The 20418-nt window shown below is 42.2% G+C and overlaps 1 protein-coding gene across 2 annotated transcripts in view; it reads left to right on the top strand.

Moving 5' to 3' along the window:
- The first annotated feature begins 765 nt into the window (after positions 1 to 765).
- The window catches only part of LOC131443590 (estrogen-related receptor gamma-like), a 47570-nt gene continuing 27917 nt past the window's right edge, over positions 766 to 20418 (top strand). The window contains exons 1-4 of one of the 2 annotated variants that reach the window (XM_058613332.1): positions 766 to 1184; positions 13294 to 13539; positions 13663 to 13820; positions 16332 to 16448. In XM_058613332.1, coding sequence (XP_058469315.1) covers positions 13307 to 13539; positions 13663 to 13820; positions 16332 to 16448 — 508 coding nt within the window. In that variant the 5' untranslated portion in view covers positions 766 to 1184; positions 13294 to 13306. Of the gene's footprint in view, positions 1185 to 7661; positions 8007 to 13293; positions 13540 to 13662; positions 13821 to 16331; positions 16449 to 20418 lie in introns of those variants that run through there. The other variant, XM_058613331.1, reaches the window with a different exon arrangement.

The raw sequence follows: 20418 nt of genomic DNA, 5'->3' as shown, positions 1-20418 counted from the left end.
CCAAAGAACACCAATTGGCTTTGATTAAAAAAGGTAAATCAGGTAAATATAAAAGTAAGAAAATGAAGAATTTAGTTTTTAAATAACTTATTTTTACAACCTAAGAATAAAAACCATAATATTATAAGAATTTTATCATTAACGCCTCAATGTATGTATTTTTAAAACTTTTTTTTGTTAACTGTATCATAATCATTATTTCCAAGTTAGATTGTCTGAACTGTAATGTCTTGTTATTGGACAATATTTTCACCAAAACTGAATACTGTACAAAAAACAGCCACCTTTATCATCATGTTTTAATTTTGCCCAAGTCTGAGTTCTAACATGAACTCGCCAGATTGAAACACTTGAGAACAAAACCCGCCCCTGTTGATTACTTCACTGTCACAGAAACAAAAGACTGTAAAAATGAACCCTATTGAAATTCATTTCATGTCCAGTGTCATTTGCAGCCTCCGTCCGTTACATACACAAAAACTCTGTCGTCTCAAGTGTTTCCCGAGGCAACACGTGCATCGACAGCGAGAGCTCCCAGTCATAACCGCTCTGAGGAACATGTCCTTTAACATTTCCCACTCTGTCAACACACTCATCACATTCACGCGCTGACTCAACATCGCTGAAATATGACACCGCCCCCATCTTTGCAAGGCTGCAACAGCAAACTGTGTATCCATAGGAATACAGGATACACTGTGTGTCCTCTACTCTCTACTCTCTCTCTCTCTCCAACATCCCTCTGCATGTGAGGGAATGCTGGCTGTGTCCTCCACACACACACCACCCTCCTACCTCCCCTCCACCACCACCCCAGCCCTGAGACACACTTTTCTGTCTGACACACTCTCTCAGGACACCCCCCCCCCCCCATCACCAGCATCACTACCACTACCTCCTGTGTGCAAGCGAGGCAGGTAGGTAGGTGAAGTCAGCAGTGGATCAGAGTGAGCTGCTGAGGGGAGAGAACGGAGCGAGGAGCGCGTGTGTGTGTTGTGTTTGTGTGAGTGAGTGAGTATGTGTGTGCTGCTGCTGCTGCTGCTGCTGCTGCTGCATCGCTGAGCTACAGAGACCGGAGGCGAGGAGAGCTGGAGCGTTTGTCCTTGAGACTGACTGACTGACTGCAGCTGTAGAGCGGAGAGAGAGAGCAGGCAGGCAGCACGAGCCAGTGGATGAAACTGACAGTGAGTACTGAGCAAAAGCAACATTAAAAAAAAAAGAAAGAAAGAAAGGAAAGATGAGCGGATGATGGTGAGAAGAAGAAGGAGAGACAGTTTGTTTTAATTGCAGCAAATGGACCAATGTGTCTTTGTTCTTGTCTGCTTAAAAACAGTCCAGTGTGGCGTTTGAGTGTGTGTGTGCAGCGTCTGTGTGTGTGTTCCTGACCAGGTGAAGGTCTACACTGCTCCCAGGTGAACTCATCAGTGAGGCTTTTTATTGACTCCCACCAGGACTTGCTTTCAAGCCTTCATACAGGACTTTGTAAGCAGTTTGGCAAAATTTCCATCAGCTCCTCCAGTTTGTCTGCGACAGGGTCCACCGTGTTCTCTTGTGAGTGCATAAGTGTGTTGTTTTAGAGAAATATGTCGCCGGACAACATCTACTGTACGTCTCAGCAGCTCGGTCTCTGCCCTCGTCCCCCTCTCCCTGCCCTCGTCCCCCTCTCTCTTCCCTCTTCCGTTCCATCATTTGTTGACAGATCGATAGTTATGCATCTATAATTGGACGTCATCGTTCGTGGCCACCCTCCAAAGCGAGTCATTATCATGTGTAATCTTGCAGAAAATTACATTTGGACTGGTGTACCTTGGCAGGGCCAGGAATCGCTGGACTGTGGCTGAGGGCGAGGTTACTGCGAGGGGACACCCTAAAACCTGGAGCTGGGGTGGGGTTGAATGGAATGAATGGAACCATGAAGAGGGCTTATTTGTTCTTGGCGTCGCCCGTGGGTGCAGCCGTAAGATGAGGAAAGACGGGAGTGAATTATGACAGCATTTTCATGAAAGAAACGGGGGAAAAAAGAAGAAAAGGAGATGACGAAATGAGAGAAAGACAGACTGGTGTCGGCTGTCTCTCGCTCTCTCTCTCTCTCTCTGTGGTGAGGGATGGTGTTGTGAGATGAGACTGGCTCACCTGTGGAGCTGCTGACAGAATGTGTTAGGCCACCTTAGAGGGGTGCCAAGATGGATGGGAAGATATAAAGAAAGCTGGAAGCTGAATGAGGCGCACCTTTAAAAAAAAAAAACCAAACAAACAAAAAAAAAACCCTGACAGAGGAGCTGTTTTTGTCTGTTTGTGTGTGTCTGTGTTGATTTGTTTAGTGTAGACATGCTGACAATCAGCCAGAGGGATAAATTTACCACCTGTGGAGATAAAAGTAATATGATGAGATAGACTGTGTTTAGATGGTGTGTGTGTGTGTGTGTGTGTTTGGAGGTTTAAATAGTTCCTGACATCAGCAGTAGGTGTGTGTGTATGTGTGTGTGGTGCTGACTCCCAGCTTTTACTGTGTTTTACCCATACTGGCAGATCCTCACCTGAGATATGTCTAGGCGCAGGTGTGTGTGTGTGTGTGTGTGTGTGTGTAAAAGACATGGTTTTAGGTAAGGGTTATAGTTGGGTTTAGGAAGTGGTTTAGTTGTGATGGTTAAGGTTAAGGTTAAGGTAAGGGGCCAGGTAATGCATTAGGCCTGTATATGTGTGTATAAAAAACATGTGGGTGAGGGTTAGGGATACTTTTTTACCTCTTAAGGACCTTTTCTGGCAGGACCAGTAGTCCTAATTGAGACCAAAACCTGTTCCTAAGGAGGAGGAATCTAATTTCTGAGGAACAGATAGATACAGTAGATAGATACATAGATAAATACGTGTCTCTCTGAAAACAATTTCTTTATTTTAACAGGACTGTTTGAATTGCGGTTAGGTTAAGGTTAGGGATAACACCAACAAGGTCTGTGTTTGTGATGTAAAGTAAAATAAAATAAAAACTATCCTGTAAAGTAATGGCCCTGACCCAGCGACTAATACAATAGTCTCCCACATCACCAATTAAAATCTTATTATGTCGTCTTTGGTCCATAACCCTCATTCCCCAGAAAACTCCATCAAAGTTCTTTGTTTTTAAGTCAGGATTAATTCTAGTTCTGGTTTTATCAGAGCACGAGCATGAGTGTTTTACTGTCGTCATAACTCCAGGTCGAGCTAATTTTAACCCCCGTGTTTACAGTTTGGTGGATTAGTCGGTGGTTCTCATCCCAAAGGTCAGAGACAAAGCAAACGTTCACAGAATAAATCTGAGGAATCCCACAGGAGATTAATGGTTTGGATTATTTGGGATTTAGTTGCGATTATCTTCAGCTCCGAGTGTGAACCTTAAACAATGAGCGGTATGGATTATGGATTATGTGGAGTATACAGTATATGTGCCTCAAAGTGTTTAAATTAAATATTTTCTTTGCAAATTTAAATGCAATTATGCGTGCAACATTCTGCTAGGATCGTTGAGAGCTTGGTGATCTGGTGCTTATGTTGTTGTCCAGAGCTGACCAGATAATCTGATGGTGCTTGTTGCTATGGTTATCCACCTTATGTTGTAGGAAGAGCCTTGATTACCCGACCACCTTAAGACCATCCAGACCTCGCTTATGAGCCCGCAGTCTCAAACTCTTTCCATTTACGGTGCTTTTGAAATTCATCAGCTCAAGGAAAGTCCTCCACTAGGCGGCAGTGCAGGCGAGTGATATAAAACTCTGCAGACCAGCTGTGGGAGCTCACACAACTGCACAGTTATTCTTTCTGCGTTTCAAATAGTCATAAAACAAAATCCCAAATTAGTTGTAATGAAACCCTGGCTGCCTGAACGCTTTTCCTGTGCGTGTATATTTCCCGTTGCAGTGACTCACTTCCTCCGCAGTGGGACCGTATAGGCTCCAAAGATAAGTGAAAACCATTTGATGACCATTGACCCTCTGAGAATAGCAGCAGCAGCAGCAGCAGCAGGAGGCCCCAGTGTCTCTATGTGACATTACTATACGGTTATGTTGCTTTAAGCTGCTCCCAAAGGATTTCTCAGGTTTCCAGCGTGGATGTGTGCGTCTGACCTCTGATCCCACCACTGTGCGTTACAGATCAATAGAGTGAAACCGATCTGATTCCGTGTGTGCTCATCTGTCTGGCGCATCATTTGATGTATGACATCCCTCTCATCCACAGTAGCCCATGTAAGGGACTTTTAAGTGTAAAACCTCTCACTCCCTTCTGTCTCCGCCCCTTTTTTGTAAACCATTTTTGTGCGCGAGGCGTCGTGTGTTGGAGCGGCGAGACAGTGGTGTTTGCACACAGTGTCAATAGTCTTTCGCTCTGTCTCAGTAATTGATGGATGACTGTGAGTTCAGGCATGAACTAAGCAGATTACGCTCACTAGATCTGAGGGGCTGATGCTAATGTGTGTTCTCCTCACAACCACCAAATCTGGGCCTTCAGGGACAGCTGTCGAATTGACTACCAAAACTGGACGTGTGTGTGTGTGTGTGTGTGTGTGTGTGTGTACGTACGGTCCCTCTTCATTCGCATCTTTCCTTTTCTTCAAAGAAAACTGGTTGCATCTGGTGTCGGGTCAATAGCTGGCAGCTGCGAGCTGTTATTGAACTCCTGTCTTTATTTTAGCCTCTGCATTTTTACACGGTCTCTGCAGGGTAAAAATAGGTTTGATGCATTTGGTTTGTTTCTCTTACTTTTCATTTGAGTGTTTTTTTTGCTTTGGTCCGTGTTGTTGTCCTCTGTACTGGATTTGTTTTTGTGTGTGTGTTTGAAGGTGTCACTTTTTTAAGTGGGGCCTTTAGGATGTTAATATCTCTTTAAATGTAAAAGCAGATGGTGGCAAATGTTCGGCCCGTGGGCCAGAACCGGCCCACCAGATGGTCCAATCTGGCCCGCAAGATGAATTTGTGAAAATATTTCTCAGTTCCAGATACCTGTGACTAAATGCTCTGTGCCTTTATAGATCCACTGTGATCTGTACGTTGTAATGCGCATGTGCACATGGTAAATTAAGCACAATATTCTTGAAGTTGCACTTATTTTTCTCAGCAAATGTCTGGTTGTCCATAGTATGTTTTGTAAAACTAAAAAAAGGAAAAATCAGGAGTTCTTGTTGTTTACAGAGTATTATGCTGTTATTTTACTGGTCCGGCCCACTTGAGATCAAATGTGGCCCCTGTTGATTAATTGATTAACACTGAGATATTATGTATTTCTCACTGGTTGAATTTTTTAAGGAATCTCCAGAGGCATTGAAATGTATCCTGCAGGAACAATCCCATATAAAATCCTTATTGTTCACCTCATGGTGGTGCTAGAGTTGAAGTCAGAGAATCACTAAGGTCCTTAGGCTTCATCCTCGGGACACACACTGAATGTCTGCATCAGATTTTATGGCAATTAAAGCCAGGAGCCAAAAGTCTGATAGGGAAATTATCTGTAATCTATATTCATTCTGGATTTATTAAACGATAAATCATGTGGAATTCAATAAGTGAAACACTACCCCCCCACACCTCTAATACTTGTTACTTAATAGTTTATAGATCAAACTCTGACAGAGAGCCACTGCAGAGTGACACAGACCGCCGTCGAAACAAAATTCTGCTCAGAGTAATCAGGAAATGATCAGAATAAATAACCGGTGCAGGCACGTTGTTTCCTTCAAGTGTTTCACTTGACGCCACTGTTGTCGTGCAGCGCCTCAGGACCACTCAGCTGGTGCCAAGGAAAATATCAAGCACCGATAAAAATCACTTATCGCTGATGTTTTAATTTCAACACACACACATTTCCCTCTTTATGATGATGTGAAAAACATTTCACATTTGTTTGAGCAAATAATAAATACACTGATAGGAGCCGGCTAAGTAAAAAAAAAAAAACCTCTGAGGAAGATAAGAGCCACTTCACTTTAACATCAACGTTCAGTTTCCTAAATGGTTTATAGAAGATAACTTCTCTGTGTAGATCATTTCTTACGTGTTGTATTAACGTTTCCTCTGATATGATAGGAGCACTCTGTCTGGCTTTTTGTGTTTCACAGATGAGATAAAAAGGATCTGCCGTTGCAAATCACACTTTTTTTCTTTCTTTTTTTTTATCTATGTGCTTTCTCCTTTCTGTCTGCACATGCGTTGCGTTGGTTCCGCACATGCAGCACGGTCTGCTGTGCTTGTGTGGCTGCCTGAATGCGGTGTGTATGTCTCTGGGCTGGGCGTTTCATGCGGTGCATAATGAGATAAGGCCCCACTCCACACAGTCTGCTGTCTGGCTTTTATCTGAGCAGCAGATTAGTGCAGGTGCTTTCATTCCTGAGGAGACTGCTTCAGTGGGGGTCACGACGTCATGACGACGGCGGAGGGAGCGACAGGTTGAGACGGAGATGGGGGAAAAAAAGAAAAAAGAAGGGGGGCATCAAACTCCCTTTGCCACAGGTGCAACTGATATATGAATTCAAACTGTGATCATCTGGAAGGTGTTTTGACTCTTCCATCACCATATGTTGAAAAGCTGTAGGGTGCATTCGCAGCAGCAGGGTTTTCTGCCCAAAAACCCATGATGAGCTTGAAAAGAGAACATATTTCACAACCAAGCTCAGGGGAAAATGCTCCATTCAGACGCTGGTACTTAACATTGTGTTAAATATAATCCTGCAACATAAGCCTAATTTATCCAATCCAGCCCAGCGTGTTACACATTTTGATTGGCGAACACACTCACAGTTAGAAACCTTAAGTGACGACCAGCTTTTTGACATTTATCTGATCTAATGACCTGTGTGGGCTCTCTGCCAAATGTGATGCCTTTTGCTTTTCACTTACGAGCCACACGTGCACACGCAATTAGAAGCATAGTAAGTCGTGCCTGTGGTGCAAAAAACAAAAAGGTTAACAGGTGTAATGGGGTATAAATGACCGAAAAACTGTAATATCAATATATCTGGCTGTATTTTCTGCTATGCCAGTGCTGAAACAGAGCACTTTAATAATGATTTTTTATTCATTACATGGAATTTACTGCAGATATTTGGTTTTAAATGATCTGCAATTAGTAATTCTGCATGTTGTGTAATTTCTGAGAGTGAAGTAACAATAAACTTGCCCAGAGTTACACGAGTCTTGTGCTAACCCGTGCACACCGGACTCTAATCCACTTAAAAGACAGATCCACACATGATTCGTCCAACAAGTCATCAAAAATCCTCTACATGCAGACACATATTTTGCACACACAGGAAACTTGTGCAAATTTCGAGATGCAATTAAATGAACCCAGGTTGAGGTTTTTTAATTTTTAATGAATTAAGCGAGAGATTTTAACCTTAAAACACATGTAGTGCACATTTTGCAGCTGTTTCTGACATCCTATGTCAAATCATTTCCACTGTGTGTGTACTCCTGGGAAGCAAAAGCAAAGCTAATAAGGGAGAATTCACCATCGTCTTCTCTCGTGTGTGCTGAGAAATAAAACATATCCCATAACCCACATCCTCACTCCTCATATCCACCTGCCCCAGTGACAGCCCGGCACTCATTGGCTCAGCTGACAGCCAATCAGCAGCCAGCTCAGCCTTCTGAGAGGAAGGCCATTCAAATGGTGTAGCTTGGGTGTTTGCTTGGAGACCCTTGTCACAACAGTCAGGACTTCAAAGGCAAGCCAGCTGGCCTGGGGCTGTGGGTGAGGAGTGTGAGTGGCAAGAGGACAGACAGTGGGACAATGAGCGGAGTGGAGAGAGTGTGACAGAGCAGAGCAGAGCAGAACAGAGCAGAGCAGAGGCCAGTACATGGACATAAAGTTTGGAGGCAGAGCACAGAGAAAGTGACACACCTGAGACCAGAAAAGCTGTTTAGGGAGACAGAGAAGGCGTCATTTCCCCTCTTTCCCCTGGAGCATGGTGGCAGAGAGCACATGGATTTAGTCGACCTCTACCTCCCAGGGTGTTTCACCTACCACTCTGACACAGAGTAAGTACTTTCTCATAGAAAAGTGACACCCTGGTGCATGACTCAAAAGTGAAGAGGTGCCACTCAGCTGTGAATTGTATTATGTGTGAAAGGTTCAGTGTGAAACAATGACAGCGTCATGGAACATTGTCTTTTGAGTGTGTTTTTTTTTTTACGTTACAACACAAGTGCCTGTATCTGCCAACACAGGTTATTTTGTTGCTGTCTATATTTATTTGTGCTGTGTGTGTGTGCTGTGTGTGTGCTGTGCGCCTCATTACACAGCACACTGCCTGTGATTGCTTATGATCGTCTTCTGCCACAGATTGTAATCACATATGCGTGTAAACTCTCCCTATAAATATCGTATCACGCACGAGAGGGGAAGTGTGAGAGAGACTCAGGTTCATCCGGAGTGCGGTGGGGAAAAAAAGAACACAAATCACAAAAGTGTTGCACGGCAGACTTTTCAGCTCCTGTCTTTCTTAATGCATCATTATCATATCTGTGCAGAGGAGGAAAATTGCACAGGAGCATATATTTTTCAATCTCGTTCATTTGGAGTTGCTTATAGTTTCCTTATTTGGCATTTATAGTGGTTAATAAGTCTTATCTAATTATTCACTCAGTGTCACAGCTGTCAGCCACAGCAAGAAGATGCCTTAAAAATGAATCTTTTATCCAACTATGAGCCCAAACCCTCCAAAATATTCAGTTCAAACTTGGTAGAAAAGCATTTCATTCTCACACAGCAACTGAAACTACAGAATATTTACATTATTTGGCATCAAATTATGCAGCTGCTGCATGGATCTCTGCAAAACCTCTACTGCAATGTAATAAATAAAAGTTAAAATAGAAACTACTTTTCCCTCCATGCTTTGGGGAGTTTAATTAAGGTGACATTTTCCCCAGGTGTGGATGTTTGCATGCTCTGCTTACAATAGTCATTGTTCAGCCTTGTTTGTTTGTTGATAGTGATGGTAAGTGGGTAAAACCAGCTCGGTGGAAGCCTGTCCTGGTGTGGGACATGCGTATAAAGGCCCGTGAAAAGACATGAGAACAAATCTCACTGAGCATTTTAGGGTTGAAATGACCTCCACCCCCGGCAGAGAAGGTTAACGTGAAGTGATCAGATAGGAAAAACTGAGGCACAGGCTGAGCAGACATGTGGACGTACACGTCGGCTGATTGCCGGTGACAGATGCGAGCAGATAAAGAACAGTAGAAAAGGAGGTGACGGCTGCAGATGATCCCCCCCGTGAGGCACGCGATCCATGTTTCCACAGCCTGCAGGTTCAAGCTCCAGTCACAGGCACCTCATCTCCCAGCTAACAGCTTCATCCAAAGCCTGACTAAGACTCTTACTGCTGGCTGGGGGTGCCACTGATCCCTGCTCATCTCCTGTTGGCTCATTAGTACAAAATAAAAAAAATAGAAAGAAAGAAAGAAGTAAAGAAAAAAAAAAAAAAACTCCACTGAGACCTCACTGACCTCAATAACTGCTCCTTGGGGTTGGACTGTAGATAGAGCCCAAGGGTTAGTTAGAATAACCTATGAAATGCTTTTAGGACACTGCAGAGGGAATATTTGTCACCTTGTGTTTCATTTTCTTATGTCCCTGTGGTCTTGTTTTGTCTTTTTTTATATATATATATCTTTCGGTCAGTGTCTTCTTTTTGTCTTTATTTCCTCACTGTTTTCTTCCTTTCTCACTCGACCCTCCCTCACTCCCTCCCTCCCTCCCTCCCTCACTCCCTCCCAGTGGGTCATTGTCTGCATTATGACTCTGCTCATTTGAAAGTGAGTGTTGCCGTGGCTGTTTTCTTCAACACCCTCAGGTTAATGAGCCGCTGGGCTGCTTCTTTCTTTCTTTCTTTCTCTCTCTCTCTCTCTCTCCCTCCCTTCCCCGCTCAACACTCCCTCTATCTGTCTGCCTCTCTCTTGTAATTTCCTCCCACTTTCCTCCTTCCTCTTCTCCTTCCTTGTCGTTTCACGCTGCATTTTGGCCTTTGTTGCCAGGGTGCAATTAAGAGTTGTTTTGGATACTGTCTGGGACACAAAGGGAGGAAGGTTTGATCATTTTGAACAACCACTGACACACACACACGCAAGCTCTGGTTTATCCCCATTGTATGGGCCTTTAGAAGACGCAGCAACTGTCCTGTGATGGCCTTTCATGTACAGTTGTGGATGAGTAATCTGTCAGAGTGAATATCACATCACATGTGATCACCTCACTCTTAATGCCATTTCATTATGAGAGCAAAACGTCAGCCCCTCCCCTCTCCCCTCTCCCCTCTCCCCTCGTCCTCTCTCGTGATGCAGTATAACGGGGGAACACAAAGCGTATCTCACTCAGCGCCTGTCACACTTGACACTGTGATATTGACGCCTGTGATTGATGGCCAATAAGGCAACCAGCAACACTTTAAAAGGAAACTGAAATCTCTTCACCGCTGTACTGTTTTTATGGTCTCGAAAGTGGATTGGAGTAAATGGAGGTGGGACAGGTTTGAGTTGAGTTGACACTTGTACTAATTACGGTACACATTATACTTTTTGTTTCTTTATTTTGATGAAAATAACTCCAGCAGCTCATAAACTGCACATAAAAATGGACGTAGTAACGGTTAACCACCAGGGGGGGCGGATCTGTTTGAATGGAAGCCTGGAAGTAAAAATGAGTCTATCTCTCATACGATTCATTAGTGAACACATTAGTGTGTCCACTCCAATCCAATCCGACTGTATTTGTAAAGCACTTTAAAACAACCACAGGGAACCAAAGTGCCGTACAGAATAACAAACAAAAGACACAATAAATCCAAGGCACAGAAGCTCACAGGAGGCGACAAGATACATCAGAAACAACTGAAATAGAAGACATAAAAAAATGATCAAATATGAAAATAAATCAATTAAAAATGAAATGACATCAACAACTTACACAGGTTTTCTCCCATTTTTCCCCTGTTAAAATTTTGTTTGTGATGTTGGGCTATATAATTAAAATTGACTTGACTTAAACATTATCAGTAAACATTTTTCCTGGTTTTGTAAAACATGTTAATATCTAGAGGAGACGACACATAATATGCATAGACACCAGTTCAAACTGTGAATCCTGAGAATCTTCAGAATGGGAGTTTCTTCTGCAACCGATCAATAAAAATCAATGAAAAAGCTCCACACAACATTTTTTCTTTGAGCATATTTTTCTTAATGAAGTTTCATTTGCTGTTGTTCTTCTCACTAAAAAAAACTGTAGCAGCCACATAGCGCCGCATTTTAAGAGACAGGTTTCCTTGAGAAGGTGTTGGACAACAAGACAGTCGAGGCTATATTGGAGTGTGTGAATGAAACTATCTTACGCCTTCAGAATACAGAGTACAATATGTTCTTACATGACTTTTAACAGAGCGTTTCCACTATGTGGGCAAGATGGTGACCATTCAATATGAAAATCACCCAGGATTTCACTATTTGTCAGTCACCATTTGTCAGTGTTATGCTTATATAGCGAAAAGATATTGGTTACGACCTAAACGTGACTACATCTGCTTGCTGTTCTTATAGAGGCGTCTCGCTGACACTCGCTGGTGTTTTCTTACTGTGTGTGTGTGTGTGTGTGTACAATGCGTAACAAATATATTAGACTAAAATCATTTTTTATGTTTCCGTAATGGTTAATACACCAGTTATGTAGAAGCTCTTTAACCGAAATGCAAAATAATAGTGAAGCACATTATTATCTCTTGATTAAGATGTTAAATTATAGTTATTTACTTGCATTCCTGGAAAGAAAGTTTTAGTTTTAGTGGTTTAATGTTATAGTTGGTTCATTTCTGACGTCTCAGAGAAGCCCAGTCAAATTTGGCTATAAAAAAAGTCGAATTCAGTTTATTATTTTTTAGTTTTAAACAGGTTTTGAAAGATTTAAAAAAAATAAATAATTACGTTTTCTCATTTTTATGCATGTCTGTGATTGTGGGCTTGTAGAGGGGTCAGCAGCGCATGACCATGGTTTACTCTGGGGGTGGTTAAATCAGCCAGTTTCTTTGCCTACCAAATGACTTGTGGCTGAGAGCACGCAGATTTACATGGCAGGAAACAGACCAGCGTGGACATCACCCTCACCACACCAAGATAAGACTGGGAGAGACATATGTGATGTGTGTATGCACCGTGCGTGTGTATGCGTGCGTGCGTGCGTGTGTCTCAGCAGAGGGTTGGCCTGGCGACTACAAGTATGTATCGGGGTGTTTATGAAGACACATGCTTTAAAATGTGTCTATAAGAGTGTGAGTGTGTGTGTGTGTGTGTGTGTGTGTGTGTGTGCAGGGAACTTTGACATGTCCCTGGTCATGTGAATGTGAAGCGCATGTGGGGAAGTAGGAGACTGTCTATGATTTTTTTTATTTTTACATTCACAGTGTCTGACGCCACAACGCGTGTGTGTGTGTGTTTTTTTAAGTATGTGTGTGAGGGCAGATACACACGCCTGGGAGCCGACTGTGAAACCTCAGCTGGTCCCAGATATGTTTTCTCTTTTGGTGAAGTGACAGAGTGTGAATTTGTGAGTTTGGGATTGGTTTTCCAGTGTATAGTACACACAAAATTAACATTTTTTATCTTTACATTACCAAGCATTTGTCCCTTCGTCACATTTTCCCCACATAGAGTGAACCCTTAACTGTCATAGACTGCCGTGTTTGACAGGTAAGAGATGGGTAACTGAAAAACACGAATATATAACAATAGAAAGATTAGCGTGTTTGGATTGAATATAGTGGTGACAGTACTGCAGATGATTGGTGGCTTTGGGTATTTCCATAGGTTTGCTTAAGCAATCCCCTTCTGTGAAAACAAAGCAGTGTAATAGACAGCAGCTTTGCATATGTGGGAAAATCACAAACGGCTGGTTTAGAAAAGACTCAAGGCATGGATGGATGCGTAGATAAAGGCATGGAGGTCGTCCAAAAAGGAGAAAAGCTGATATGAGCTTTTTTTTTTTTGCTTTGAAAATACATAGGAACTCATATTTTTTAATAATAACCTGTTTTCCCCAAGCTGCTTATTACTTCCCATGATTACTATCTGTTTAAATGATGCTTGGTTTAATAAAACTAATCACAGCCCTCAGATCTGAACTTCTAGTGATTAATATTTATGTAAAGACAATACCAAGGAGACTCACTACATGAAGAGCACCGGAGTGTTCATCTCTCACCATCAGGAATACGTATTAAAATAATGTGCATACACAATAACATTATGTCTTAACATCTCTTCATTTTTCTTTCAGTCACCTCGGCAGGATGTCAGTGAGGGGCTTGGACCCCACCTGTCCCTCTTCTATAAAGTGTGAGCCCTCCAGTCCCAGCCCCAGCTCCCAAGGAGACGTCAGCCCGGCGCAGCCCAGCCCAGGAAGCTCCTCCTCGGACACAAACTCAAGCTATGGGCCCCTGATAAAGGGCCACAGCCTCAGCAATGGCCTGGACTCCCCAGGACTCTGTGGTCACACCGTGGCCAACAACGGAACGACCAACAGGTTTGTGTTTACAGCATGACATCCCATATTTTGTGGCGTTTCACTCCATTTAAGGTCTTGGAGTGGAAGTGGTACCACAATAATGGCACAAGCCTCTCCTTCTGTTTTTTCATCTGGTTCCAGGAGGTTTGGCGAGGAAGAAGGCCAAGTGAAGTGTGAGTTCATGCTGGGCACGGTGGCCAAGCGGCTGTGTCTGGTGTGCGGCGATGTGGCCTCAGGTTATCACTACGGTGTGGCCTCCTGTGAGGCCTGTAAGGCCTTTTTCAAGAGAACCATCCAGGGTAAGACAGACACACACACACACACACATATCACATCTCAAACATCTAATTATCAAACCACATGTCAATGGGGCAGATGACTCGCTGAAGTTCAAACTGAGAACATTTGAAATGACTACGAACATGGCATGGTTTTGCCGCTGATCTCCCGAGATTGCCGTGCTGTGGTCTATCACCATGTTAATCGTAAAAGAAGGAAAACGTGTGTGACTTGAAATTCCAGTGCTTATAATCTACTTCTTAATGTGTCTATGGGGTGCTACATCTTTCCTCATCACTTATTATTCATTCATTCGTCATCTATGTTCTTATTAAATAATTTTTCACTAAAAAAATATGTATCCTGACCTCTGTAAGTGCAGACAGAACGCCGCACCTGTCTAAGAACCTAAAAAGCAATAATATCGTTAATCTCAGTTATTTTGGTCAGGATAATCGTGACGTAAACTTTTAAACTCGTCCCATGCCTACAAATAAGGTTAGAGAAAACCACAAATAAACATTGCCCGTTGAAGCAGATGGGCTTCAGCAGCAGGGAATCCACAGGGTTCCTCTCCTGCCACTTTATTAGGTGCCCCGTGTACCTAATAAAGTGGCATGTGAATGTATAGGCACCTTATACGTGTTTTTTATTTACACATGACTGATAATACTCTCCTGTTTTGTATAAACCAGTTTTAGAACCGTGAGCGTCTGTTTTGGTATAAACACTCCTGATCAGTTTGCTCGCAGCTTCTGCCGCCCAAACCGCAGATAAGCTTTAAGTCAAGACCTGTTTGCAAACAGCTGATATGCAGTTCAACTTGCGGCGCGTCATGTATATAGTCAACATGTTTGAGTTTAGACCATAAAGCCACAGATAACATATGGTGTTGAAGGTGTGTGTGTGTGTGTGCGTTTGCTCCGGCGCTGGAAGTCGTGTTTTGAGTGGATTGGCCCAAAGCCCGGGTCAAGGTCCTGGCAGAGTGCGGTGCCTTTAGGCTGCCAGAGGCTGGCTATTGTAGGTGGGTTCAAAGGTGGAACATGATGGAGCGACTATACGAGATCAAACAGGGAAATCTAATGTCTGGCTCAGATACTTCCTGCTTCTGATGGAGGGTGGCAGCTGAGAGCGCCGGCACCTGGCTGAACGCCACTGAGCTTAACATTCCCTTCACATCTTTATTTACTTTACAATATACAGATCTATCTATCTATCTATCTATCTATCTATCTATCTATCTATATGTGTATATATATACACATATATATATATATATATACTTACTACAATATATACTACAACATTTTTAGTCACATCCGTTACTACTAACCCTAAGTATTTGTGACCTTTGACCCATTTTGACTGATACATTATGTGTTTACATATTTTATTTTGTCAGCACTTTAATTTGTAAAGGTTTGCCTTTAATTAAATGTGAGATTTGTGTCCCCAAGAAAGAACCCCAACCTTGTTATGAAAGTACTTAAGTAACATTTACTCTGAGTAAATTTCTCACTTTTTTTTTTTTACTTCAACTGGAGTACAATTTAAGACCAGTACCTTTTAATTTTATCAGAATAGTGGTACTTTTACTTGAGTAGAATATTTAAGTACTCTGTAATTTTACACATGGAGTTCAGCTGATATGCCTTGAGGAGTTGTTAAAACCGTTAAATAATATAATCTGTGTCGCAAGTAGGAAGCTTTTCTTATGAACACAAAGTGATGACGTCCGTGATATAGAATAGAATAGAATAGAATAGAATAGAATATACTTTATTAATCCCTTGCGGGAAATTCTTTCGTCACAGCGCTCCAGTGTACAAAGGTAACGAGTGTTATAGCAGCAAACGAATGTTATAGCAGCAATTTTTGGAAAATTACAAAGTTAAAAACTATAAGAATAAGTAAGAATAAACCTAAGAATAAAATTACAAAGTTAAAAGAATACGAATAAAATAAGAATAAATTTACAAGGTTAAAAATTTCCAGAATATACCTCAAAACTTGTACCTCCCCCTCCCCCCATATTAACAATATATACAGAGGAAATATAAGCCTATTTATTATACAGAAGAATTGTACAGCTTAATGGCCACAGGCAGGAATGATTTCCTGTGGCGCTCTGTGGTGTAGCGTGGTAGAATGAGTCTCTTGCTGAATGTGCTTCTGTGGCTGGTCAGCACATCATGGAGAGGATGGAGAGAGTTGTCCAGTATGGACCTAATCCTGGACAACATCCTTCTCTCTGACGCTGCTGTCAGGCAGTCAATCTCCTCTCAAACAACATATACCTGATGACATCCCTATAAGCCTGACACTCCAGCTAACATTATGTCAGGGCTACATGTTAAGATGCATTTAAAACAACAACAAAAAAAAGAAGTATAGTGTACCGCTGTTAATTCCATGCTCTTCACCACGCATCCGTCAATTTTCATGGGAGAACTACATTATTGCTGCACAGGAAAAAAAAAAAAAAAAAAGAAGTCTAAATATGTGTTTCTTTATTCTCTTTCCTCCTCCAGGTAACATTGAATACAGCTGCCCTGCGTCTAACGAATGTGAAATCACCAAGAGAAGAAGGAAGTCCTGCCAGGCCTGTCGATTTGTCAAGTGTCTGGCAGTGGGCATGTTGAGAGAAGGTCAGTCCTATAATGTGAAATCACTGTTACACCTCAGTTAAAGTATACTTTGGGGAGTGATCACGTGGGAAACTTTAGACAACAACAACAACAACAACAAAAAGATGCAGCCAGTGAGTGAAGAGTAACATGTTTGACAGCTGTTTCTCTGTGGTTCATTCCAGCTGAGATTTGTCCCACCTGATGAGCTGCTGATGGCATGTACTGTAAACTCCAGCGAAACCTAAACCTTGTGACAGTTAAACTGCTGGCCCTTCATGCCAGCTGTGATTTGTGTGTGTGTGTGTGTGTTGTAAACACGGCGGAACAATGCCTCGCCATGTCTTTGAGAGGGAGGAGAGAGAGAGGAGAGAAAGAAAGTGCTCTTCGCTTCGCCAGTGTTCCTCAGAAATAACTTCTGGAAATGTGCCAGTGAGAGTGTGTGTGTCTGCGTGTGTGTGTGTGTGTGTGTGTGTGTGCGCAACACTTCAGCAGCCAGGACGTTGTTGCTAGGGGAATTGTAACAAATATTCAAATGTAAGTTTTATATTCTGCTGCTAAACCTCCCCAGTCTGGAACATTTTAGAGACAAATAAATCAAAAACATAGACTACACCAAACCGCCTAATAATTAAACATACAAATTAGTTTGAGTTCTCCAGTGTTTAACTTGTAAAAACAAAATGACAATGGCATGTATACATTCCACAGAGTCAGCAGCAGTGGTCAGGTGCTCCTTTAGTTTGACCGTGTGCCTCTCTGCTGACATATTGTTGTCCAGATTTAGAAGTGACTCAAAAAGGAAAACATTAGCCACCTCCTACTGTATCGGCCACTGGCTGCCTGGTGTGCGGGGCCAAGAGATGATAATAAAGAAGGAAAGAAAGGGGGGATAAAAAATGTGTGTGTGTGTGTGTGCGGTGGGACAGAAGGAAAGTACATGTAAAGACGAAGAGTTTAACATTTTTATTCAGAATCATACATCATTTTTTAAGAGGGTAGAGTATGCTGCTCTTAAAGAGGATGGCACGATTCATTTTAAAACATGACACTTATATTGATGGTGGTATGCAAACCATGACTCTTTTTGGACTCATTAATACTCAAATCAATACAAAATCCAAAGTTGGCTTCTTCTATTCTATTCTATTCTATTAGGCTCTCCATTTAATTAAAGACGGTGGTTAAAAGGTTAAAAGCTGATCTTTCAGTATTGTGTGATCCTTGAAAACCAGGATGGGTAAACTCTAGACCAGTGATTCCCAGAGTTAGGACTAACTAGATGGGTCATAGGAGAACTGTCAGGGCCTGGCTTGTGGTAGTTCCTCATCTTTTAAAAGTGGTCTAGATCACTGATAGTTTATAAATATAATAATATAATAATAATATTTTTACACTAAAATAAAACAACAGTGTTAGTTTACTATCATGGCAGCACAAGGCCAAGTGGAAAGGGAACTTGACTTGTAATTGGAGGGTTGGGGGACCCCTGAGCAAGGTACCCAACCCCCATTGCTTCCCTAATTCTAGAAAGGTTTCTAGTAGAGGAAAAATTATTTATTTATGTATTATCATGTCTACAGCATTGGTCGGCTGTGAAAACAACACACACTGAAAGTAGCTGTCACTCTACGTGGAATATCGTGCATGTCCACAAGACACCAACAATAATTTAGACAAACCAGTGTAGTTGCAGTTTGTAGGGAAGTGTTGAGTTGGAGAATTTGTGACAGGAGTGTTTGGTTGTTGTTGCCGCAAAGCTGCGAGAACATAGACAAAGTGAAATGTTTATAAAAGTGTCCCGTTGTCTGACACAATGGATTACTGATACAGAACAAGATACTGAACATCCTCCGAAGGACACTAGATGGTGGACTTGTTTCTGGGCCTGTCAGACTTCGTATTTACCGTGTTCCCACTTCTCAACAATGACATTCATGAAATGGATCATAACCAACAGAAATGGAAATCCTGGGCTGCAATAAACTGGAATGATCCTTTAATGCCACCTTCAAATTTCTAAACACATAGGAGCATCTGTTTATTGCAGCTGTGTGTCTGTGTGTGTGTGTGTGTTGAGTTATGCATGCGTGGAGTTATAGCATTTTTACATGCGCGTCACTTTGTGCACATGAGTTTGTTTAAACACGTCGGGCTACACTCACATTTATGCACACATCTCGGTGTGTTTTCCTAAGTGTGCGTGTTTGTCTGCCTTTTTTTCTAAAGTAGCTGCTTTTAATAGGGCAGGGGCATCAATAGCATCCCAGTCCCCTCTCACCCCCACCTCCATAGACACCCTCTTTGCTTTCCCTCCCCCCTCGTAAATTCCTCCAGATGCCTTTTTGGATTCCTAGACCTCCGTGAAATGCGAACTGCCCCTCATAACTCGCATCGTAAGCGCCCTCCTAACGCGCTTCATCGTGTCTCGTAATGCCCCTCTTCCCCGGAGAGTGGTGGCAGTAAAGGCTGAGACAGAGGAGATGTGAGGTTTAATGGGGGGAGAGTCAGAGCCATATTAAATACATAGCTAAAGGACATGTAGACCCCGGGCAGGATTTGATTAAACCCTGTTTAGTGTCCATTTCTGCTGTTGCTGTTGCTTCTTAGGGCTGTAAAAACGTGCGTTTAAACAAAAGGGTGTGCAATATTTTAAGTACATAACTTTACTGTATAGAGCTTTGTGATGTCACCTTTTCTAATGCCAAGAAATTCTATCACTATCAGGGAGTATAGATACACTAAAATATTGCAATTTCCTCTTCAGTATTGATTCTTTGAAGTGCTGCGAATACATGATGCAAATATTATTATATTTGAGCCTCCGACCACTAGTTGGCAGCAGGTTTTTTGGCCATTTGACTCTATTCTTCCACTATTCTCACTAGACATAGATTGGAGAAGATAGTAATATATCACATTCCATAGTTTGCCCAATATATTGTATCATCACCAAATGATTATCGGCCGTGACATCACCCATAAGTATCTGAAGCATTGAGATTCACGATTGGGCCGCCACAATGTTGCCGTTTTACAAATGAAAGACTTCACAGATGACGCCTGCAACCAGGCTATCAGCCAGGCTAAGTGTCTGTACTTTATTGTCTTTTTGTTTTTTAATTTACAAAACTGACATCATCACTTCTATTGGAGAAAACCTGAAACTAGCAATTGAGACCATTAACGCCTCACAAAAATGTTTACTGATATTGTAGAATCTAAGGAGAGGAAAACTTATTTTACCATAGACTTTTATTCAAAAGTATTAGCATTAAACCTTTCACACCTAAATATATATATATGTATATATATATATATATATATATATATATACATACATATATATATACGTTCTATGATAGCTACCCCCATCATATAACCTGATTCCTGCCAATACACACAGCCCTAATCAATACCTTTATCAATAACCTCCTCTCTTCCCATCTATTGTACTGTCTCATCCCTGCGTCCGCTTAAGCTAATGTTATTCAGTCTCCGGTGCGTTAATCACGCTGTTCTCTACATTCTGAGAAAAGATTTCATGTGCTCTTTTTCGCTGCCAACTTTCCAAATCTCTTCTCATGTGCTAACCCGAGGGAGTGTGTGTCTGTGTGTGTGTGTGTGTGTGCGTGCAGGGAAAGTTTCGCCACACCGGCGCTGGTTTGCAGCCATGTGTACGTTTGTCACAATATATGAGAAGCGTGAGATTGTTTACAGTGGACACATGCTGGTCGGCGGGCGGAAGCAGCAATGAACGATACTGGACACGGTAGCCTGGATGAGTCAGGATCAGCGTGTGGATGTGCAATGTTCCTCCTCCTGCTGCACTATGTGCATTTTGGGAACCTGTAAAGCTCCTCATGTGAACACCCAGACACCCTCAAAAGAAGGCCGTATGATGAAAGGGGGGGAAAAAATAGATCGACATCTTAGTAGTCTGTGTTTATCGACCTCTGATGGGCTGTATTGAAGAACAGGGAGGAGGTGT

This window comes from Solea solea, chromosome 17, assembly GCF_958295425.1.
Source record: "Solea solea chromosome 17, fSolSol10.1, whole genome shotgun sequence".
NCBI classification, from domain to species: domain Eukaryota; kingdom Metazoa; phylum Chordata; class Actinopteri; order Pleuronectiformes; family Soleidae; genus Solea; species Solea solea.
Note: the sequence above shows the minus strand (reverse complement) of the source record. Positions and strands in the feature narration are given on the sequence as shown.